The sequence below is a fragment of the Malaclemys terrapin genome, chromosome 8 (assembly GCF_027887155.1).
Source record: "Malaclemys terrapin pileata isolate rMalTer1 chromosome 8, rMalTer1.hap1, whole genome shotgun sequence".
In the NCBI taxonomy this organism is placed as follows: Eukaryota; Metazoa; Chordata; order Testudines; family Emydidae; genus Malaclemys; species Malaclemys terrapin.
Window position 1 is genome coordinate 107,918,738 of NC_071512.1, and position 25,270 is coordinate 107,944,007.

At 48.5% G+C, this 25,270-nt stretch overlaps 1 protein-coding gene across 4 annotated transcripts in view; it reads right to left on the reverse strand.

The window, feature by feature from the left end:
• The window catches only part of RNF220 (ring finger protein 220), a 320,785-nt gene that overhangs the window by 3,561 nt on the left and 291,954 nt on the right, over positions 1–25,270 (reverse strand). For all 4 annotated transcript variants that reach the window (XM_054036930.1, XM_054036928.1, XM_054036929.1 and 1 more), the window contains 2 exons: positions 13,873–13,981; positions 12,466–12,540 (listed from right to left, as the gene is read on the reverse strand). In XM_054036930.1, coding sequence (XP_053892905.1) covers positions 12,466–12,540; positions 13,873–13,981 — 184 coding nt within the window. The remainder of the gene's footprint in view (positions 1–12,465; positions 12,541–13,872; positions 13,982–25,270) is intronic.

Genomic DNA, 25,270 nt, shown 5'->3' on the forward strand with positions numbered 1-25,270 from the left:
CTGGGAGGACGCAGGACGATGGCGTGCGTTTCCCCTGGGCTGTGATGCTAGGGATGACAATATGGAAGCAGGAGAGGCCAAGGCCTCCAAATACCCAGGACCCCTGCCATAAAGGAAACAGACCAGAGAGGCAACACCTCCGAGCAGCAGGTCTGAGCCCTCTGGGGGAATCAGACGTTCCCTTCCCCAACGCAGTCCCTACCAACCCAGAGTGTACCTAGGAGGTCCCCAGCCACGGGCACAAGGGAGAGGACAACCCAGCCTGAGTGCCTCTCGTTAATGCTTTGACTCATCAGGACCATTCATTCTGCAACCTTTTAACACCCCCCCCGCGCCAGCTCTTCTCGAGAGTCCCCATCTCAGATGTGCTGGAGCAGCACCTGCTCCGAGGAAACAGCCAGGAGGCTTGGAGCTGGATTAGCGCTCGGCAGAAAACTGAAATTCAGTGCAACAATTAGCCAATTCGCCTCCCATCCCCTTCTTTGCAGCACCCACTTTGGCTCCAACTGTCCCTCTCTATCCTTCCCGCCCGCCCGAGCTGTGTGCACTGCCCCCGGGTGTCAGATGTACCCACACTTGGAGTAGCTCTGTCCCCAGCGAGGGCAATACCAATTGCTTCCAGCCTTTGCGCTAGTGGAGCAGGAGAGGTGCATGCTTTTAGCAGCAGAGGGCCTGGGTCTGACCCCCAGCAAGGGGCGTTGTTACATGCAGAATGACGCTTTCATGGCAGCTGTGGCATTCCCAGAACAGGACGACGGGGAGCGTGGGGAAAAACATTGCTTCTAAAGCTTCAGTGCTCCTCTAAGCAGGGGGAGCAGCATGGGGAGTGCCACCCCCATGGGGAGTTCTTGCTTTTCCCCTGACCCTGCAGAAGCCCCTTCAGGGGATGGAGTGGCTGTCTGCAGATAGCGTCCCTAGGCCAGGGCTGCTCCAAGAAGAGTTAATGCAGCCTCCACCATTGCCCCCCTGCCCCGCTGTGCAGTATTCCTGGGGGTGCTGTTACACCTGGGAGGTGGGGGGCCAGCTCAGCGTCACGCAGCCTCCAATGCCCTGTGGGGCTGGACGTTCTCTCCCTGATACTGCGGCCGGGGGCCTTTGGAGCCACCCAGTAAGGGAGATTGAGGCAACAGGAGAGTTCAGCTAGCTGCATCCCAGGGCCTCTCAAACCCCGTGTCCAGAGCACAACACGATCCACGATTCGGAGCCCCAGAACTACACAGACCGAGGACCTGTTCAGCCCCCCAGCCTGCCTCAGGCAGCCAACGGGAACAGGGATTCCCAGCCCTCTGCACCACGCTACAGAGTCTGTATCTGCTGCCAAGATGAATGGAAACGCGCAAACTCCAAACCCCGGCGAGGGAACAGAAGGATGACACGAGCACTGCATGAAATGAAACAATGGCTGGTGCCATCTGTCATGGATCCTGACAGGTAGAGGGTGTTAATAAGCCTCAGAATCGGGGTCAACCTAAGCTGGTCATCATTAGATTGGCAGGTGTGACAGGCAGCTGATGAGAAAAATGACAGAAAGATGGCTCTGCGGCACCTGATCCTCCGCTCCCAGCGAGCAGGGCAGCAGTCCCGCAGCAGACCTGGCAGTCAGGCCGCGCTGGCTTTAAACCCCGACAGAACAGAACCTCCTGACGCCTGCGTCAAAGCCGCAAGCACAGGGTCTGTCTGAGCACCCCGACTCTTCTGCTTGCCGCGGTCAACCCGCTTCCCAGCAGCTCCTTTCCAGCCCCGCTCCCCAGCCAGCATGCACGGCAACCGGTCCAGGGAATCAGATAGGCCCCCAGGGCTGCACAAAGCAGGGAATTCGCAAGACTGACCCAGAGGAGGCAGAGTCTCTCGGGAAGAAGAGCAGTGCTCCCAAGAGAGGCTTGTTTTGCTCTCTGCAGCCAGGGCAGAAAGTGGGCGTTAGGAGCAGGGGGCTCGGCAGGTTTGCAGGAGTTGGGCTCAGTGGAAGGGCAGGTTCGGATCTGGCCACGCTGCACTGATTGCCACCAGTGGCAGCTTGGATTACAAGAGAAGAGATGGATGCTATCCCTGATGCTACAATTAGCATCAGCTCTGCTCTGTGAAGATATCTGCACAATGAGCACACACTGGGCAGGGAACTCCTCCGACTGCCAGGACAAATTCAGGCTGCGTCTACACTGGTTTATAGCCACTGGTGCAAACCCCTCAGTGAGGACAAATTACATCAGCGCAGAGGAATTTGGACCATTGCAGCTGACCCCAGCGTCAAACAGGCGTCAGGCGTGTCTGTCCTGGGGCTTGCACCTGTGCCACTAAGAACCCAGTGCAGACAAGGCCAAGTCCGTTCTCCTCTCCCTCCTTGTGCAAGCTGCCGCTGACAGGCCTCCAACCTCGTTTTCTGCAGTGTAGTGGGAGCCGTGTTGGCCCCAGTACACTAGAGACAAGGTGGGTGAGGGAATACTGATCTCTCTTCCCAGCAGAAGCTGGTGCAATAAAAGATATTACCTCACCCGCTCCTCCTCGTTTGCTGACCTTCTGAAGGATCAGGTTTCAAGGGGCTGAACACTCCATGCTCGGTGCCTCCGAGTCAGATCTAAGGTGTCACCAAAACTCCCCCAACCTGCCTTGGAGGCGAATAAAGCCACTAAAACCCCTCAAATCACTCCTTGTGGCTTGGGCAGTAGACTGGGAGTCAGGAGAGCTTGGTTCTATTCCTAGCTCTGCGGCGACCTCAGGGAAGTCCTTTCCCCGCTCTCAGCCTCCGTTTCCCACCCTTTGTCTCATCTCTGTAGATTTTAAACACTTCAGGGCAGGGCCTGTCTCTCATTATGCCTGTGGAGAGCCTGGCACAAGGGGGTCCACGACGCAAGTACCTTCACAGAGCCGAGTTGATCTCTAGGCGCTGCTACCACCACCCCATTATGGCGGGCCGACTTAAAAATCAGTATGTGCACTTTAAAATGCCCAGGTTATAATCCAGCCTTCCGCTTCTCTCTCAAGACCTGTGTTCTGGAGTCTAGAGCTGCCAAGAAGAGCACATTTCTTGGGCTGAATGCTCGTCTACAAAGCAGATCCCTGTTCTTGGGGGTCAGGGCAGGTCAGGACGAAGCGGAAGAGTGACCGATTTTTAAAGCTATTCTCTGTCACTTCAGGCTGGGACCTGTTGCACTGCTGCTGAGATTCAGAAATCGGGGGGCTCATGCTGCGTGCATCGATATGATGTATTTCAATTCACAGCCGACAGAACCACTGGCCTGGCTGTGCAGATTCTCTGCAGCCTCGGGGCTCCCCACTGTCAGCAGGAGGGCAGGGTCTCCGGAGCAGAGAGGTTTATGCGCCGCAATCAGTGTTACACAGGGTGGTGGTTGGCAAGTTCTCAACTCTGGACTGCAGTGTGCCCCAGCAAGCAAAAGTGAGCATGCAACTGGGAGTTTAAGGATTCCAGATGTGGCTAGCTCTTGAACATCTGGCTCGACCCTTTCCTTCCCAAGAGGCACGCCAGAGAATGGGAGCAATTCGTGCAGGAAAAGCCAGTGAAATATCTGTCCAATCACACCTCACTGCTGATTACCCAAGGGAAGCGGATTCTTTCTGCAGCTCCCACCCCCTGGAATGGCTTGGTGCTGTCACTCTGCCTCCAGATACACCCTGCAGCCTCACTGCAGCCAGTGGGGCTGCCTGGCTGGAGCCGAATGCCGCCAGGGGAAGAACTTCAGTGGAACTTTCCCTGCTCGGTTCGCCCCATAGAGAGGACCCACCGCCTCCCGGCGTGTCCCGAGAGATGGGGACCAGCACACCCTCCTGGAATACAGAGACAGGCCCCAGCGGGGGGCAGATTTTAAACAGGCAGGATTCTCTGGAGTGACAGAGCATTGTCTGAGCAACACCTGCATACACAACTCCTAGGAAAGGGGATTAGCAGCGGGGGGGCCCCCACCTGAGAAAGGCAAGGGAAACTCTTTCCATCAAGTGCACCTTGTAGAACGGAGGCGTTCCCACCGCACAGCCAGACCCGGCCCTCGCTGGGCCACCCACTTCGCTGATCTCCAGAGCTTGTGGAGAAGAAAGACGAGGAGGGAAAACGCAATTCAACCCCAAGATCACTTTGCTGCTCCAGCCTGAGCACAGAGATGTCTCCCAGCTCCCTGCTCTTCTCTGGGAGATCTGCACTACCTACAGATCAGACACCTGAACGCTGGGAGCTTGAGAGGGACAGCGAAAACCTTCCCATCTGAAAGCCATTTGCGTATCGTGTGCGCGCCGTTCAGCTCTCTCCACACACTGGACCCAGTATGCAGAGTGCCCAGGGTGCCTGTCAGTAGAACTCGTCCTTCAGGTGGTGCCATTCCACTGCTCAACGCCCACCAGAGCATAGGACGGAGCAAGGGCCAGGAGTCTCTAGGAATCATTTGGGGACAGTTCTTTGGCCAGACTGGATCCCAGTGGCCCCTCCTGGGGTTGGAATCGGTCCTTTCCCTACTTAGAAAAAGGATCTCAAACTCAATACCCTGCAAACCGAGGGGGGCTGCTTTGAATTGCTGGCTCCAAACAGGCCCCTCAGTTCTGGTTCCTTGGGGAATCCCAATCCAAAAGGGTTTGTGCTTTCTGCTTCCAATGCAGCTGGGAGCTTGTGGGAACTGACCTCCACGCATGAGATTACAAGAATTTCATGAAAACAACTTCCAGCCACATGAGCTGGCAGAAATCCAACCATAGGTGGTTTCTGCCATTTTGACAGTCTCTTATTCCAAGATCTAGTCCTGATTAGCCCTTGATTTGAACCCTACTCTGGATCTGAATGGAGCCTCAAAGTGACCCAAACCAGAGAGATGGGAATAGCCATTCCAGTGCCCCAAGGAAGGCTCAGACCACAGACACGAGGACCCAGCCCTTCCAGGAAGGGTTAGTATTTCTCTCGTTCTCACTTCAGGAACGTTCCTGCGTCAAGGCACATAGGTACTGACTACGCTGCAGCAAAGTCCAAACCAGCAAGCTGGCTCCCACCACGAGAAACACCCAGTGTGGATCATTCTGTGATGGGGGAGGATGCTGGTTCGCTGCGCTCGGACAGGACACCTTCTTCTGGCTCACAGGGCGGGGCGTACCGGAGCGTGAACAACGCCAGCTTAGCTACCTTCTGCAGCTCGCACTTTAAGCAGGCTGGCTGCACACGCAGCTGGAAGGCCCGGGGTCTCTGGGTCCCCCTAGTATTTATGTTTGGTGTTAAACAGTCCAGGGAAAAATAATGGCTTTAGTCTCCTGGGAAGAATTATGTTATTTAAGCTGACGTCCCTGCATACATCAGCACGTGCACTACATTCAGAACCCCACGTTCTAAGCGTGGAGTTGTTTTTTTAAGCACTAAAATCACTTACAACCGCGTTCCTTGCGTTTGACCACATTTTTGGTGGTGTACAGTATTTATTACTATAGGCAATTAAACTATTCTCTCACACACATGCCCTGGCACAGGGACAATGGAAAAGTATTTGTTTCCCCCTCCTCACCTGCCAGCTGGGGTTACTAAACTTTTCCCTTGAAATAAAAATGGTGTGGAATAATAAGTCACACCTGTCGGCCAGTCCCCCCACCCCCCGTCCTTCTGCTCCTTTCATCATTGCTCCATGGAAAAGCCTTGATGTGTTATAGCAGCGTGTGCTACAGTAAAGGCCATCTCAGCTTTTCCGTTATAAACCTCAGTTTTCAATGGTTTATAAAACTCTGCTGCAAGAAGTTTGCTCCGGGGCTGAAACACGGTAGAGAAAAGGGGCTGGGATCAGGATGGGATTTATTTTTCCCTCCCGTCTTAATTAAAATTTGGCAAGTGATTGATCCACAATATGGGCTAATCACTTCGGGTCGTCTGAAAAATAAATTAACGAGAGCTGCAACGTTGAGAAGCTGGTCCTGGCACTTGGTGCCAGGAAGGACTGGAGCTTTTTGTCTTAAACTACCTCTTAAAAAAGAATTATACTACATTTGTTTTCAACCAGCTAAAGGCAGCAAACTTGAAGTGAGGGCTTGGGCCGCTCCTGCTATCCTGTTAGTCTGAACAGTGATCAGTCTCCAAAGAGAATGCACTCCCCAGACGCAAAGGAGATGAAGGCAAATAGGACTTATATAGCCACTCACAGCATTCGAAGCGCCTCACCAGAGTGCGGATTAGTACCCCTATTTTACAGATGGTCAAACTGAGGCAGAGAGGGCTGCAGGAAGACGCCTAATGTTATAAAGAGAGCCACTGACAGAGGTGGGAACAGAACCCAGGTTCCCCTGCTCCTGAACTAGACCATACTTCTGCCCCTACGTATGGGTGTGTGTGTTTGTGTACACAAAATGTGCCCACACACTATAGGCCATATTTCAAAGCGTACCACTCATCTGTGCTGGTGTTTTTTCATTTATTTCCACAGCAGGGATGCATGTTGCTTTGCAGACCAATATAAAGTGAGGTCCAGGCCCTAAAGAGGATGGAAGTGGGGAGAGTTGCTGCCCCATGAGGCTTCAGGAAAAATCCACAAAGGATGTGGCGCAAGCCAGTGAAAGGCAGGAATGAGTTACAGCTTTCCAACTGTTACGGCAGCTTTGCAATACGTGGGCTGGATTTTGGGACACGTACTAGTTACCTGAGGAAGGTTACCAGGCTCATAGTAACTAGTACCATCTACAAGAAAAATATGTATTAAATCAGTGAACAAGGCTTTCCTGACAGATCAGTTCAGAGGGCACTGTTATGGGGAGTTCCAGGAATCTCAAGATTTTTTAAAAGCTCATTTTTGGTCTTGCAGTGCCATCATTTACTTACATTCAAATATGCCTTAGTCTGAGAATTGCTAACCAGATGATGAGTGAATATGCAAAGGAGGTGCTGGGTCTAGAGGCACAGAACCCAGAATAAAAATGCAATTCCATCCAGAATTACAACACAGCTACACCTCGTACAGTGCTCATGTGCTGAGAGACAGACAGCGGTCTTGGAGCTGTAACTCATATGAATGATAACTGGAACTCATTTAAGAACACCTAATTAGATGCTGAAAAGCCACAATCCCACAACCAAGGAAGGAGGGATGGTTAAAGGGGGAGAGTGAAGGCAGCACTATAGAAAGAAAGAAAGGAAGTTGCTAGTAATGAATATAAATCAGAAGTTAGAAACTGTAGAAAATTGATAAGGGAAGCAAAGGGACACTATGCCAGAGAAATCTATGGCCAGCAGAATTAAGGACAATAAGGAGTTTTAAAAATATTATTAGGAACAATAAGAACAAATCATCCTGACAATGGGATTGGTCCATTACTAGATGGAAATATTAGAATTATCAATAATAATGCAGAAAAGGCAGAAGTGTTCAATAAATATTTCAGATCTATGTTTGTGGGGAAAAAACAGGTGATATAGTCTCATCTTATGGTGATGATAAGAGTCTTTCCATTCCACTAGTATCTTTGGAGGTGTTAAACAGAAGCTACTAAAGTTAATCATTTTATTATCAGTAGCTCCAAGTAACTTGCATCCAAGAGTTTTAAAAGAGCTGGCTGAGGAGTTCACTAGACTGTTAATGCTGATTTTCAGTAAGTGTTGGAGCACTCTAGGAAGTTCCAGAAAGCTAATGTTGTTCTAATTTTTAAAAAGGGTAAATGGGCTGACCCAGGTAATTAATCCCGGGCAAGAAAATGGAGCAGCTGATATGGAACTCAATTAATACAGAACTAAAGGAGGATAACATTAATGCAAATCAACATGGGTTTATGGAAAATAGATCCTGTCGAATTAGCATGATACTTTTTTTGATGAGATTACAAGTTTGGTTGATAAAGATAATAATATTGATGTAATATACTTAGACTTCTGTAAGGCGTTTGACTTGATGCCTCATGACATTTTGATTAAAAAACTAGAATGACGTAAAATTAACATGGCACACATTAAATGGATTAAAAGCTAACTGATAGCTCTCAAAATGAAACGGAATGGAGAATCGTCCTCGAGTGGGCCTGTTTCTAGTGAGGTCCTACAGAGATCGGTTCTTGGCCCTACATACTTAATATTTGTATCAATGACCTGGACGAAAACATAAAATCATCAATGATAAAATTTGCAGATGACACAAAAATTGGGGGAGTGGTAAATAATGAAGAGGACAGGTCACTGATTCAGAGCAATCTGGATCACTTGGTAAGCTGGGCGCAAACAAATCATGTGTGTTTTAATACAGCTAAACGTAAATGTATCCATCTAGGAACAAATAATGCAGGCCACACACATACAATAGGGGATCCTATTCCAGGAAGCAGTGACTCTGAAAAAGATTTGAGGGTCATGGCGGATAATCAGCTGAACAGGCGCTCCCAGTGTGACGCTGTGGCCAAAAGGTCTAATGCAATCGTGGGATGCATAAACAGGGGAATCTCGAGTAGGAGCAGAGAGGTTATTTTACCTCTGTCTTTGGCACTGGGTGCGACCGCTGCTGGAATCCTGTGTCCAGTGCTGGTGCCCACAATTCAAGAAGGATGTTGATAAATTGGAGAGGGTTCAGAGAAGAGCCTTGAGAATTACTAACAGATTAGACAACCTGCCTTCTAGCGACAGACTCAAGGAGCTCAGTCTACTTAGCTTAACAAGGAGAAGGTTAAGGGATGACATGATCACTACATGTGGAACAAATATTTAATATTGGGCTCTTCAATCTAGCTGAGGAAGGTCTAAAACGATCCAATGGCTGGAAGTTGAAGCCAGACAAATTCAGACTGGAAAGCAGGTGTAAATTTTTACCAGCGAGGGTAATTAACCACTGGAACAATTTACCAAGGGTCATGGTGGATTCTCCATCACTGATAATTTTCAACTCAAGTTTGGATGCCTTTCTAAAAGCTCTGCGTGAGGAATTCTTTTGTGAAGTTCTCTGGCCTGTGCCACACAGGAAGGCCCGTCTGGCTGCAGACTATAGTAATACTTTACTTGGAAATTCTCAGGCAAGGATTTGCAAGATCCTGGACAGGCTTCCAGTGTGACTTTGGGGAAAAAAATCACTTAAATGTTTGTACCTTGGTTTTCCTGTCTGTAAACTGGGGACAACCATACCTCTTCCTTCCCTGACTCGTGGGCGTTGCAATTCAAACACTGCAGCGATGAGCCCCACAGAAAAGCCTATAAGTAAAAACTAGCCCACAAATATGGTCTGAAAAAAACAAAACAAAAACTGCAGACAAATTAAGCCAGTAAAGGTTAGACTGATTACACTGGAAATCCAGGCAGGACCATACTGGCCCTAGGATATGGGCACATGCTTCCCACTCACTGTCCATCTCCCACGTACTCAGAACCATACAATGGCATGACAGCGGAGAAAATGCAGACCCAGAAGCATGCCAACTGCTGCCTCTTGGGCCCCGGTTGGTTTGGTTATGCGCAGGCAGTGGGATGAACAGTTAAGATGGTCACTTGTTTAAAGTGCTCTGACTGTTCGTGTCTGCACAGATGGTTTCTCCCCAACTCAGAGTGGCCTCTGCAAAGCAGCATCTAGGTGGGCATCTCCCATAAGCATTAAGAGGCACTGACCAAATCCTTGAGTTTCTCACACTTAGGACGCACCCGTAAAGTACAGCTCTATTCTGGTGAGTAAGAAGGAAGGGCTCTTCTTACTAACCTGGCCTGCATCCTGTGTGTATGCAATCAGATCTGCTGACTTGAATCACTAATGCAAGCTAACACAGCAATGGGACGGAGAGCTGGAGTTTGCGCTGCTCAGGTCTCATTCACAGAACTGTTAGCTATGTTCCAAATGCAGAACATTCGTGTCAATGACTCTCTGACCCCGGGGGAGTCTGTGGGATCACCTGGTAGAAAGCCATACCCAGGTTTTCACTTATAAACTCAGCAGATCTGATCCGAAGTCAGACACACACACACACAGCATGAAGCCCCATGATGCCATTTTCAAAGTGCCTCTTTTTCAGAGCAGGACATATTAAGGGCCCAATGCTGAGGACTGCCCGGGACACAAATGGAAGTCAGTGGATGCTCAGCCCAGGACAGTCTGGCTCTAGAAAATCTTCAGACCCTATAAGTTGTTAAAATTATTTCGCCCTCCCTGCCCCATGGAGATTGATGTGGGCAGCAAGTGCCCTCCTGCGTGATGTTAGAAGCTTTGTCTCCCACTTTGATCCCTTGTTTCTAAGGCCTTAAGATATAACATAAGAAAATCTAATCTAACATTAGGTCTCAGCTGTGCATATTAAAACACAGGCATAGGCATAGAAAATCTGGACTTTTCACTAAGGGGGATGGCAGATCTCCAGACTGTTCAGAAGCGGCCGGAAGTCCAACACAACTCACCCCCCCCATAACTCCTATTAACTCCAACAAATTGTTTATTGCACAACAGAAGAAAAATGTTGCCCCTCTCCCCACATCAAATCTTTCCATGTGTGCTGCACGCGCAGGCTATTTCTGCTTTCCCTGCCACCCCCACGGGGAGCTGGCTTTATATCCAGGGAAAGGTAACAGCAGCAATTATTACACACACTATCCCACAGCTCCTCGCTTGTTAAAGAAAACAAGAGTCTCTTTTGTGCCCGAAATAAAAGGAGATACCTTAATTAGAACAGTGCAGGTTGGTGAGTATTAAACACTGAGCCCAGCTGCTGTATGCCATTAAATTCATAAAAAAAAAAAAGGGGGTGGGGGTGGGGGAGGGCAGTCTTAACGAGATTACACACATTGACTTTGATCAAGACACAAAAGCACCAAGGCGTTCCAGGGTTTTTATTGCTGTCTTCGGGCTACATTTTAATGGCTACATTAGAAACATGCGAATGCAGGCTGGGAGATTTGGGTGAAGGGAGAGAGCCCGAGCATGCCTCGTGAAAAGCCCTGGTTTAATCAACTGCGGGCTGCAGGAAGAGGGTAGGGCTGGGGAACAGATGAGCGGCCACTTATTAATTGCTTCCCCCACACAAGTGCCAGCACCTAACCCTACGTCCTGCTGGAATATTCCCTTCCCTCCTGCCTGGTCAGAGCCAGGCTCTGGGCGTGGCCAATACACAGCAACCCAGTCCCCACCTACCCCACCACACAGCAGTGTGGGGAAGGAGGGGTGAGACCACATCTAAACACTCCTCTCCTTGGAGAAGTGAATGTTAACCCCTTAATGCCAGGAGCGCAACCTTCTAGGGGTTCGGTCTTATTGCAGGCTGCAGTGACGCTGTCAGTGGAGCAAAGGGGCTTGACAGATGTTGAAGTGTGCCTGAGCCTCACAAGGGCTCACAATAGGTGCTGCTGGCCTAAAAGACCATCTTGGGATGGCGGGGAGCAGAGGGGTGAAGGACATGGAGGAATAAAATCCAACACGCTCTATTCTCCGTTTGCAGCCAGCACCGCAGAATCGGATTATACCAGGAGCAGTGGGGCATATATTCATCTGAACACCTTACTGCTACGCAGCTGGGCAGGAGTCTTTTGCAATGTGCTGCTAAATGCCTAGAAAAGCCTGTGTAATCTAAAGAGCGACGGGGTGTCGCTGAATAGCTAGAAAATACGGCCCGGGGACAGTCGAGTTACTGAGGTTGCTATTAATACCCAATGCTGCAGGCATTTCACCCTCCCAGTAACTCTTCTCAGCCGAGGGATTTAAGAGGCAGTATCTAGAGGCCCATCGCCAGATTAGCTGAAGCTCCAAGTTTACAGTGTGGTCTGTAAAAATAAGATGTTGCAGGACCTAACAGCAGCAGCTTTTAGAAGAGGGCGAGTCCCCGTACATCGTTTGCAACCCAACCCTGCAGCAACCTGCTAATGCCTGAGCATCAAAGTGAAAGTGATTAGCTCAAATCTCCATTGCCCAGGCTGCGCGAAACGAAAACGTTGTGGTCAGCATCACGGGGGAAAACAAAAGCCGAGGAAACCCCAGAAAGTCAGGGTTAGGAAAGGAACCGGCATCACTTTGTTTAACAAAATATTAATTGTAACACAAGTGTGTCCCTTTGAAATGAACAAAAAGGCAAATCCTGGGGGCACTGGGCCACCTCTTCTACACTTCCAATAGTGCCCAAACTTTCCAGACAACCAAGCACACTAGTTCCAAATTGCATGACGCTGTTTCAATTACTCAGAAGAGGGGAAGGAAACCGCACTGATGGGTGCTGCACAGGTCAGCGGATCCCAGCTTAGTGGATCTCAGTGCAGCTGCACAGTGCATGAAACTCCTTTGGAAGTTGATAGGAATTCCACACGCGGTGCTGTTCCAGCCCTGAGCCCTCCCGTCAGAGAGTAAAGAGTGAGCAGGACCACTCTTCAGGGAGGGTAACTCAAACCCAGCTCCGCCCAATGAAGGACTCGAATCTGACGGGCGTGTTTAATAAAAGGTTGGGCACCCCACATACGCAGAACCCCACTTCATATCAAGCAAGAACCCTGTCCTCTAATGTAAGTACACGTCTGGGGAGAGGGAGACGTCTACACGTCAATGAGAAAGTAGCCGAGTGCCTCACCAGAGTCCGCAGCCAGCATTCTTCACAGTGCACATGCCAGCACTGAATGGAAGTCAGGGGCATCGTGTAAGAGTCCTGAAAAGAAAAAGCAAAGACATTCTTGTCAATAAAAGGCTGGCGGATTGCCAGCCTACAATTATGTCACCAGGGTACTGGCGTTGGGGAGGGGGAAGCAGAAGAGGGCAGTTCCCCAGAGTCAACACTCCCCGTTATTCCCATCTTAATAAGAACACAGCTCAGGAGCTGCTCCTTATACAGTGAGCAGGTGCGACGCATCGGACAGAAACGAAGCACAGAAATCAGGCAAATCTCACTGACTTCAGGACGGAGTGAAAACTAAGCAGGGATCTAAACTTTAGCTCAAGAGTAACGGAGGTAGAAAGTCTCCTGTAGGTCATTGCTTTGCCTGACAGAAGCCCATAACCCACCTGGTGGTGACACAGCTCAGCCTGGTTAGCTAGAGGTAGGTCTACACTGCAATTTTATAGCCCCCCGAGTCCGAGTCAGTTGACCTGGGCCAGCCACGGTTATTCCCTGGGTCTTTTATCGCAGGGAAGTTGTGACCACGTATCATTGTTCCAATGGAAAGGTCACCAGATTGCGCAAGAGCAGAGATAAGGGATAAGATTAACTCTCCTCGCAACTGCCCACTCTGCTGGAATAGCGTAACTATCTACCGAGAATAATGCTGTCATTTCAGCAGGCACGTATTCGCGCTCAAGTGATTTATTAGCAATCAACAACAGACCGTACGTCCTGCCTAGACTCAGAGATGGGAGTCTGTCTGATCCAGCTAGTGCCAGCTGTTCCACTGGCAACTCCATCATCCCAGCAACGTTTTTCTCTTCTACTGAACCATGGGACAAACAGAGCTCGGCAATAAAACCAAACGCGAGAGGCAAAAAGCTGCAGGTTCTGAGCCATTAGAGGGAGCTGCAGCCCTTCTTTAGGGAAGCCAAAGCAGCAACACACACATAACTAACAGGACACAAGCAACTTTTAAATGCACAGGCAAAATTCTTGCCTTCAAGCCACATGGTGGGTCTCAAATCAGGCATTCTCCTCTCCTTACGCATGTGCAACTCTGCACATGCAGGAGGAGAAGAACGCAGGCACTTGGGAGCTCTGCATGGTCAATCTGAAAGGGGAATGCTGTCCTATGAAGTTAGAAATTTCTGCTCCTAATACAGACTGCTACGAACACCAATGAAATGATATAACTGATACACACACACAGAAACTGAAAGAAACTTGCAACACATTTACCCAGAGAAAGGAAGAGATTTTTTCCTTGTGTAAGGACAGGGATGCATTCACCTTACCAAAGTAGTAGGATTCGCCCCTTTCCCCAAGTCAAAGGTACGGAGACGTTTTCCGATTCATTGCCACAACCGAAGTGCTACTCACCATGCAAATGAGACATTTATAGCGGTCTCCACGGGAAAGCTGCCTTTCTAACTCCCGGACACGAGCCTTTAACGCTTCAAATGTTGTCACTGCAGAGTCTTCTGTAATTCTGCAAGAGATGATGAAAGTCAGGGTAAGGCTTTACAAAAGTTAAATTTATGGTCCTTTTGGTAGGTGCAAAAGATGCAGTGACAAAGTCAAAAGAAACAAATTCAGCATATGCAAAGGACTATTTGAAAAGGAGGGTTATTAAGAAGCCCATGGTCTGCGGAGATCTGAAAAAGAGAAGGATTGTGGATGGGTAACATTATACAGAATGTGTTTCAGCAGAAACTAAATGGTGGAAACAGGAGTCACGCCCTATTACTCCCTTCTTTCCCTATCACTGCAAGAGGCCCCATGTCAACGCCATCCCCACAAAGCTCGAAGTGCTGCTCCAGAGCTGGGAAGGTGTGTTTCTCTCAAGAGCAACAGCAGTCATATCACATGGTGATGATAGCACTCTTTCCTTTCCACTAGTACCTAAGGAGGATGTTATACAGAAGCTATTAAAATCAGCCATTTTGAAATAAGCAGCCCAGATAACTTGCATCCAAGAGTTTTAAAAGAGCTGGCTGAGGAGATCTCTAGACAGCTAATGCTGATTTTCAATATATCTTGGAACACTGGAGAAGTTCCAGAAGACTGGAAGAAAGCTAATGATGTGCCAATAGTTAAAAAGGGTAAACGGGCTGACCTGGGTAATTATAGGCCTGTCAGTCTGACATCGATCCTGAGCAAGATAATGGAGCGGGTCACAAAGAACTTGATTAATGAAGAATTAAAGGTGATTATAATTAATGCTAATCAATGTGGATTTATGGAAAAAGATCCTGCCAAATTAACTGGATACCTTTTTTGACGAGATTACAAGTTTGGTTGATAGTGTTAATGTAATATATTTAGCCTTCTGTACAGCATTTGACCTGGTGCCACATGACATTTTGATTAAAAAACTAGAAAGATATAAAATTAACAGGACACATGTTAAATGGATTAAAAGCTGGCTAACTGATAGATCTCAAAATGTAATTATAAATGGGAAATCATCCAGCAGGTGTGTTTCTAGTGAAGTCCTGCAGGGACCAGTTCTTGGCCCTACACTATTTAACATTTTTATCAATGATCTGGAGGAAAACATAAAATCATCCCTGATAAAGTTTGCAGATGACACAACAATTGGGGGAGTGGTAAATAATGAAGAGGACAGTTTACTGATACAGAGCGATCTGGATTGCTTGGTAAACTGGGCACAAGCAAACTGTACATTTTAATATGGCTAAATGTAAATATATACATCTAGGAGCAAAGAAAGTAGGCCATGCTTACAGGCTGGGGGACTCTCTCCTGGGAAGCCGGGACTCTGAAAACGATTTGGGGGTTGTGGTGGATAATCAGCTGAACATGAGCTCCCAGCATGCCGTTGAGGCCGAAAGGGCTAATGCGATCCTGCGATGCATAAATAGGGGAATCTCAAGTAGGAGCAGAGAGATGATTTTACCTCTCTATTTGGCACTGGTGGAATACTGTGTCCAGTTCTGGTACCACAACTGAAAAAGGAGGTTGATAAATTGGGGAGGGTTCACAGAAGAGCCTAGAGGATGATTAAAGGATTAGAAAACCTGCCTTCCAGCATAGAACCAAGGAGCTCAGTCTATTTAGACTAACAAAGAGAAGGTTAAGGGGTGACTTGATTACAGTTTATAACAGAGGTGGGCAAACTATGGCCCGGGGGCCACATCTGGGGAACAGGGGGGTCGAATGGGGGTAGGGGTCCCCAGGGGCAGTCAGGAAAGAGGGGGGGTTGGATGGGCAGTCAGGGCGGAGGTTCTGGGGGTGATCAGGGGACAGGGAACGGGGGGATTGGATGGGACAGGAGTCCCAGGGGGCCGTCAGGGGGCGAGAAGCAGGAGGGGTTGGATAGGGAGCGGGGGCCGGGCCATGCCTGACTGTTTGGGGAGACACACAATTTCGGAAACCCGATGTGGCCCTCAGGCCAAAAAGTTTGCCTGCCCCTGGTCTATAAGTACCTATATGGGGAACATATTTGGTAATGGGCTCTTCCACCTAGCAGAGAAAGGCATAACCTGATGCTATGGCTACAAGTTGAAGCTAGACAAATTCAGACTGGAAATAAGGAATAATTTTTTAACCATGACAGTAACCAACCCCTGGAACAACGTCCCAAGGGTTGGGGCGGATTCTCCATCATCGTCAATGTTTAAATCAAGGTTGGATGTTTTTCTAACTGACCTGCTCTGGGAGTTATTTGGGGAAGTTCCATGACCTGTTTTATGCAGGACATCAGATTAGATTCCCAGGGGTTCTCAAACTTCATTGCACCGCGACCCCCTTCTGACAACAAAAATTACTATGTGACCCCAGGAGGGGGGTAGGGGTAAAGCCTGAGCCTGCCCAAGCCCTGCCACCCTGGGTGGGGGGGCCGGGCCAAAGTCCTAGCCCCACTGCCCCGGCAGGGGGCCTGTAACCTGAGCCCTGCCACTCAGGGCGGAAGCCCTCAGACTTCGGCCCCGGGCGATACGGTTCAGGCTTTGGCTTCGGCCCTAGGCCCAGCGAGTCTTAAGCCAGCCCTGGCGACCCCATTAAAATGGGGTCATGACCCACTTTGGGGTTCCGACCCACAGTTTGAGAACCCCTGGGCTAGATGATCATAATGGTCTCGTCTGGCGTTGGAATGTAGGACTCTAAAAACAGGCGCACTGCCTCTGCTGGGATGCTGGCCCTGGTAGCTCGGGACACGAATGCCACAGGTTGCACCAGGACAGACAGGATGCAACGGTGTTCTGCTAAATGAAGTCTCACTTTTCAGATTACTGGCACTGAAAAGGAGACGGGATGGAGTGGAACGTGAAAGCTGCGGATGCCGTACCAAGGAGCTAGATCTAAAAGCAGCTTTGCAAACCCGGTTTGCCCGTTTGCCTGGGGTCATTTTTGACAGGCAGCATTATATGGTCACACAGCCACCGTCATAAGGACAGGCAAGGACATGTTGGTGATTCTGCCAGGCTGACAGAAAGTGTTAGCTAGCAACCGAGAAACGGGCAGATGGCAACAGCAATCCTGAGAAAATGGGATGCATGATGAGAGCTACCGAGAAGGGTGTCTCACTCCAGAGGAAGAGGAGAAACACTGGCCTTTCCACTGTGTAGACATAACTAAGCTCCCTTTGACTTTCCTCTTAAAACCTCTTACAGGATATTGCAGTGGGGCTGGGGCTAGAAAAGGAGTTCGCCGCTGAGGTGCACTTTACAATTCATTCTAAGTTCATTTCAGGTCAAATCTTTGCAGCTTCCATGTCAGAAAAACGGCAAGAAAAACCCACGATCTGAGACTGTAGAATTTATTCTATGTACCCTAGTAACACCAGTAACAGAAACCAGTCCCTGGGCTAAAGAACTTATTTAGCAAATCGTGAGCTAACAGGTGGACACAACAAGTGGTTTGAGGCAGGGGCCAGTGAAACCATCATGACTGGGATAAGCAGCAGCAGTCCCAACACACCCACGTACTTGATGCTTTGTGTATTAGTAATCACCACCTCTAGTCAAGGCTCTGGAAACACAACTTAGACGGCCATTCTGTTGACTCTTCATAAGCAGAATGGAGTCTAGCTAGTTTCTCCCACTGCCATGTTGGCTGGGCAGAGCCAACGTGATGAAAAGCCTTAGGAGTGGCAGTAAAGCAAGCAGCCAGGAATTACAGTGGAAATGGAGCTGGGTAGTAAAGGAGCTTCAGAGTCACTTGCAGATGGAAGGGGTGCTGCAGGCCTACGTGGGGTTAGGAACGATCCTTTGGACACAATCCGTGCACAGCTCACGCAGCTCCAATTCTAGCCTGCAACGCAGGATGAGCCACCAACGTTAAGGCTGCCAAGAGCCTTCTCACTTGCCCACCTGACCTGGGCGCTGCTGCACTGGAATGCTGAAGGATACAGCGAGACAACGTTGGAGGCAAATTCTCCCCTCTATCTCATGAAAGGCATAAGGGGATTTCTGATGGCATTTGAGCTCTGCCAGAAACCAGAGTCTCGCCAGGTAACCAAGCAGAGGTGGGTGACAAGGAAAACTTCAGTGCTAATTGAACTCTTCCATGTTCACATTAAAACAGAGGGTTTCTAGCTCAGTCCCAGTCCGACCAGGGTCAGAGTCAGAAAGGGAAATGTACCAGTGCAACTGGAGGGGATAGCAAATGGCTTGTTGGCAGAAGTCTAAAGGGCTGATCCCATCAGCCAATTTTGGAAAATCGCAGAGATAATTGCGCCTGTCCAGTAATAAATGACTGAAATCAGAAGAGGACGCTGACTAGAGGTATAAGCAATAGCGCTCAGAGCCTGCCGGATACAATGGCCAATCAATAGCAGGGCTGTAGATCAGGGCGCTAGTTAGCTGGAAAATTACCGCATGGCTGTGTGCGTCACGCTGTAGGGATCCTGGACAATCAATGTGGGAGCTATCGATTTAGTTATTATCACTTCATATGCTCCAGACATTGTTAAATATACATTTATTAACAAGGCTGGGGTGCATTCGGTAGATGGAGTTTTAACAAGTGCAACCTCTCCTAGCTCTGCTCAAAGCTCAGCCACTAGTCTTTAACCTCCCTGTTCCTGCCCGTCAAGCTCTGCCCCAGAACAAATCCTAAGGAGCTAGTCAGTGGATAAGACCCTGCCCCATCTTGTGATTCGAGAGAAAGTATTTGCCCATAAGTGCCTGTCTCGCGGTTGCGATTTTGGGAAAGCCTCCTGGAGCAGCAGAAACAAAGGACACGAGGCTCAGGGTCCAAACAAAACGAGAGCTACTCACACCGCTGCTTCCAAAGAGAGGGAGGAAATGAGGTCCAGGGAGAACCTTAGTACACAGCAAACTGAAGCGTCTTCCAAGGAGGGGTAAAGAGAGGAGTCGCTTCCCACGTGCCTGGCTCCAGCAGTGGCCATGCCACTCAGAACACCAGCTGTTCCACTGACATATTTTACCATTAACCGGCTGCTTGTATCTTAAAATTAAGCATCACTCAACAGCAATCCTTCCTGCAACAGGCAAGCTGGGAGCTCCATCAGACATTTCCCACCCCTTACACTTGTTTGTCTGGAGCAGGCTGGGAATGGCTTGTGCAATGCTTAAGAAGCAAGTAATACCAGGGGTAGGGAGTCAGCCACTGACGGGGCATTGCTGGCTGAAAGCAGGTCATGTACAATTGTCCTGCTGGCCAGGGGAAGCAGAATAACTAGCAGACAGTGCACGGGGCAGGAGGTCAGGACTCCTGGGTTCTATTGCTAACTTCCTGTGTGACGTTGGGAGAGTCTTCTGACCCGTCTGCATGCCCGTTCTACCTTTTCACACACGTGGACAATCATGTTCCTCAGCTTTGGTAAACTACTTAGAGATCTAGGACGTCCTATTGCTACTGCAGCTGTGAGGGCATGTCTGGTACGGCCTCTGGCACCAGCATTTCACCTAGTCATCACTACATATGCACACTGCTGCGTCTCCCTTTGCCTCTCCCCGTGGTAGGTATCCAGAACACACTTGTCTCTTGCATCCTGTAGCCAATAAAGGCCGGGAGCACCATGAAGCTGGCTCACTCAGTTTCTGCCCATTGGCTGGAACCACAGCCATGTGACCTGTAGCAGGGGAAAGAGGCACCGAAAGCTTCCTTGAAGGTGAAGCTTTGGCCAACGCCATTCATGGTCTAGTCACTGGATTTCGTGGTCAGCCATGCAGCCACCCATGGCCAAGGTGGCTGTATCTGTTCATAGAATATCAGGGTTGGAAGGGACCCTCAGGAGGTCATCTAGTTCCACCCACTGCTCAAAGCAGGGCCAATCCCCAGACAGATTTTTGCCCCAGATCCCTAAGTGGCCCCCTCAAGGATTGAACTCACAACCCTGGGTTTAGCAGGCCAATGCTCAAACCACTGAGCTATCCCTCCCCGTCCCTGTTGCAAGACCGGAAGCAGTTCTATGGAATGGGATACAGAATTTGGGAGAGTAACTAAAAACAGCATCAGAAGTATATTTCTGGAGCTGTTCACAGCAGTTTTCTTTCTACACTGAAAAAGAGACACACTCCTCCCCACTACTATCTCGCAAACCCCAATTGAACACCTGCTCTGTTCAAGTACTGGAGACCAGGGGGACATAGATGCACTACGCAAGAGAAAATGATCAGTGTGTAAGTCAATTAGCATCATTATTCAGCTATGATGGGTTAGGAGAGTCAAGTTCCCCCCCCACTCCTTGGTCATTGTCAAACATTTGCATGCATGCAATCTTTGTTTCTTCAAATTAAACCGAGCAATTCCCACCTGACGTCCCAGTGGGCAATCACAAGCAATTCCGTTAATTAAATTATCTCTGATTCTGCAGCCCTGGACTCTCTCAATATCCCGAGGATTGTGATTTCTCAACAAAATACTTGACCAAAAGAAAAATAATGCTGATGTCAGCGTGACTCACTTCTGTTAACCCTTCGCAACAGGTTACTACAGACAGCCCCTCGGGAAAAGCGGCAAGAGATGTCAGATCAAGATGGGCTCAGGAATCAGAGCTGTGTGTAGCGGGAAAAGCCTTCATCCCTGCAGGATGCCTACTGCAGCAGTTCAGGAGGGATTCACTGCACAGGACAGTTACACAGAACAGACAGAGAACAATGCCATTGCATTCAATTCCCTGGGTGTTCAGGGTGTGATGCAAACCACAACATCATGAGGGACAGGGAAGCCTTCGGCATGACAGGCTCTGAAAGAGGGCCCCACCTCCCTTGGATTTCATTCAAGGAACTTTGTCATCGAGTGCTCTCCATAAAACATCCCTCTGGTTTGTTTATTTCAGCTGGGTATAAATTTCCTCTTCTTCATAAATGGTCACACTGTACATAACATTCCATCAATTTTTACAGCTCCGGTTTGTATGCACCTTGTACAAAACATTTAGCGCTGATTAAATGCACCACCAATAAAATTTCATGAGCTACTTTTGACACTTGATATTCTGACCTTCCCTTCTCTTCCTTACACATTTATTTGTGTTTTCATTGAGGGCAGGTGGGAGAATTTACCGTACTTCAAACAAACTCCTGGGCAATTGTTTTTTAAATAGACTATTCATTCTTCTCCTCAAGAAGCTGATAGGGACAGAAAACACACTCCATTTTCTCTTGCTAAGGGCAGGGGTCAGGTCACTAGCCTATAATGGAATAATTTTGGGGGAAGGGAATGGATTTGATTCAATGGAATCATGATGCAACCAACAAAACAATGCAAATCCGCAAGCACATTGTTGTGACCTTCCTTCCTTGCCCCACCCCCTTCTTTCCTACCACTCCATTTACGTCTGAACTCGAGTGCGAGTTCTGTGGAGCAGGGATGGGGTTTTATTAGTCCGTAGAGCCCCTGCATAGCCCTGGTGCTGTGCAAATAGTAAGGGAGGTACTTATTCAGCATCAAGGAATGGTACAGCGTGATGACGTAGCTTTGCCTCTCACTCCCACGTCAGACTCAATACCAGCCAGTCCGGTACCATCTAAAGGGCACAGCCTATTCATCTGGTTAATGGTGAAGCTCAGTTCCTGGGGACCAAAGAGTTGAAAACATTTCAGCTAAGAGGCTAGCCTGTCACCACCTCAGGATCCAGCCTGTCGTCTCTGGGAATGCCAGCATGCAAGTGGCTCTTCTGGCGAGACGTCGATATTTGAGAAGCTAGCTTCCCCATCCCCAAACTGAAAACCTCATTTATTGGGTTTGTTTATAAACTAGCCTCCCTTAAAAAGGCTGACTTATAATCCCGTAAAGGACTGTCACATGTACTGGCACGGATGCTAATTTATTGTCCTCTAGGAAAAAAAAAAAGCCCTCTTGCCTTGATTAATGTATGTTTTTGTATTGTAAGATATTAAAGAATGCTGCTTCACCTGTAATTACAGAAGATAGTTTATTTTGGCGAAGTGCCCTGGCGCCTGGTTGCCAAGTTATGAATAATACAATGTTCCGCCTTCTAATTTCCGTGTTTGAAGTTGTGGATTCGGAGTGGGTGCACGCAAGGGCACACACATGTGGGGCCGAGGCTCTAGGAGTCACGAGCGCCTCTATTTTATACTTGTTTGCACAACTTGTTAATGCCAGCAGCTGCTTGCCAAGCTTGGAGTTCACTGCTGACTAATTTCATCTTGATGCAAACCAAAAACATTGTCTCTTTTCTCCCCGCAAAGGAATTATTTCTCTTACACTTGCATGCACCATCGCAATAGCACTGAAGGGGGCTTACCATCGTGGGGACGCATTCTAAGCCGCAGTTAGTTGGGACCTGGGTATAGATTCCCCAAACAATTACGCTTCAGAAGAATGAATTACGCTTTCACACTTCCCCCGCACACACAGCCCAACGACGTCTTTTCACAAGCAGGGAGTAAATTCAGGCGCTGGCTCGTTTTTTTGGCTTGCATTTTATCAGGACACATGCCCAGCCCCAATCCAAACGGAACCAGATGGCACTACTGAACATTCCGAACATAAGGAGCCTCCGAGTCAGCATGTTTAGAGGCATCTGTAGGGCTTCATAGTATCCACTGGCCACTGAGAATGATTTAAACGGGAGGGTAGAGAACCGCTGAGCCTACGCCAAAATTCTAAGTGCGCCATTTGAGTGATTACGGTTCTACATGAAATCTGGGAGATAGACTCCAGGGGTCATCCTTATTCCGATTGACAGACTACGTCCCCTGCTCCAAAGAGAACATAAATGCAATTGCATTGCTCTACCGAAGAAGCTGTGGCTATCAAAGAAAGATCTTACGCCAGACGACTGTTCTGATGCAGCAAGATTCTCTACTGAAGCAGCAATGGTCGTTTTAGGAAATGATTTTCTAGGCAAAATTCCCAAACATAGCTAATGTTATAGCTGATATTTTAATGTCAGGTCGCCTTTCAAATGCGTTTACCATACCGGTGCTGCTAGAAGTATTTCTAGCGGGGTTCATGCATGGGTCAAGCTCCCTGTTGCAACACAGGGGAAGCCTCCAAGGACAGCCTGTGCGGTTTGAAAATGCAGCCCTCCTCTTTAATGCGGGGCCATGGCACACGGAGACGACAGGTTGCAGCAGACAGCATTCAATCTTGTTCTAAGGGTATAGCTAACATTGGAGCTGGAGGAGGGACTTCCAGCCTGGGTAGACAGACGCGTGCTAGTTCTGACTGAGCTAAAATAGCATAAAAATAGCAGTGTGGCTGCGATGGTGTGAGCGGTGGGATGAGCTCGCTGCCCTGAGCATGTACCTAGTGTTTCTGACAGGATTGCACTTGGTGTAGCGGCCCCGTCTCACTGTCCAGACATGCTGATTTTTAGCGCACTGGAATGTGGGTATATCTGCCAGAGTTGGAAATTGCACAACCAGCTCCAGTGTAGACATACCCTAAGGATGAACCTATTTGGATTACAACAGGGCATGTCACGCAGAGATCTGTAGTCTAAACAGGCCGCACTTCTATCTTAAAGAACGAAGGTGGCCATAATCTACAATTGTATGTAGACTGGATGGTTGGCCTTGTTGAGATGAAGCATGGATGCCCCAAAGTAAAATGGGGATGGCCAGTTCCTGGGGCTAAGAGAGGTTCTTCAGAAAATCGGGCACTTGGCAGAGTCTCGTGTCCACTCTCTGCACAATGAAATTCTTCTGACAGAAATTCTTCTCCGGGGACAGAATCCAACAGCTGAAGGAAACAAGAATTTTCCAGGCTACTACAGTAGCATCGTGAATTCAAAGAGCTCTGCAGCTTTCTAAGGGCTTTAGCCTCTAGTTGATACATTCTGCAGAACTTCCAATTAATGATAATTGATTGGGAGTTACCAGGGCGTCACGATAACATCTCCCCAAGGTAGTTTCCTGGAATCACACAGCCTGCCCTGGAACTTTTACACATAAGTTATTGAATGTCTCCTTGTGTGCTGAACGAATGGACCAGAATTGGTGGCATTTAAGATGGCCAGCCAGCTCCCTTGCTGTGAAAAGAAGGCAGCGTAAAGCCACTGAAGGGGCCAACTGTATTTACATTATGTTTCCTTATATTGCATTTTAACCAAGTGTTAGGCAAAAAGAAACCAGAAACCATCAGAAAGAGACAAAGCTGAGAGCAATAATGGGCTACCCATAGGGCCATTTCCCCACCTGCCCCAACTACTCACTTCCCATTTGGGATAATATAGATTGTACCAATTAGAAATGTATTAGATGGTAACCTCTCTGGCTCAGGGACTCTCTTTATGAGTCTGTACAGTGCCTAGCACAATGGAGAGCCTGATCGTGACCTCTGAACAGTACCATGGTAGCCATTAAACAGCTTAGAGGGCCAGAAATCCATAGTCTAAGCCCCTTATTTTTTGGAGTTAGTACAGGCGAAACTAAAGCACTATTTTATAGAGTGGCCACATAAAAAATTGGTACCTAACAGGTAAGCACAGCCAGGTCCGCTGATGAAGCAGGGCCTAGCTGACAATGTATCGCCCAGGACAGGGTGTTCGGTCACACCCTGCTGAAGCCTCCATCCTCCAGTGAGCTGAATGAATATGGGAACATTTTGATCAAACTCAGAATTCAGCCTATGATTAATAATAAGGATTATTTATTATCTATATTACAGTAGGGCCTAGGCGCCCCAGTGTGTGAGGCACCACACAAACCCTCACAAAGAAGGCAGTCCTGCCCCATCAAGCTTACAATCTAGGAGAAAACATTCAATCAAATCCTTGAAATACTAAAAACAATGCAATGGGGTCAAGAGACCCTCATCAGAGGCATCATTACGTGGAAAAGGCTGATTTTAGGACCAGCTTCTCTCTCGGACAAGCTGCTCACACATCCAAGGGCAGAATTAAACTGCAAGAAGGCAGCTGTTTGTGTTTTATAAGCTAAAGTTTCTCTTACCTATGGAATAACCCCAATACTTCACAGGGAATCATCATCCATCTAACTGAAATACCCTCTAACGGCCCATCAGCCTCATATCCCTTTTGAAATAGCACAGCTGAGCACTTGCTGGGCCACGATTTATTTTTTACCTTCTCAGACATCTTGCTAACTCTATAGCTCAACAGTGACAGTCGAATTTCACACTGTGATAGCCCCCCATCGATTTTTCACTCTCGAGAAGCAACTCCGCAAATTAAAGTTAACAGCATTTCTGAAACTTTAAAAGAAAGGGGAGAGAGGCTTGAAGGGCAAAAATGCCTGAACTGCACCTCTGACATAAAAACATCCTTCCTTGATTAGTTTTGGCAGGAGGAATACAAGTGTCCCAGAGCCAGGCCCGGGACTCAGGGAAACTGCAGCTCTGGCCCCGGACTTACAGC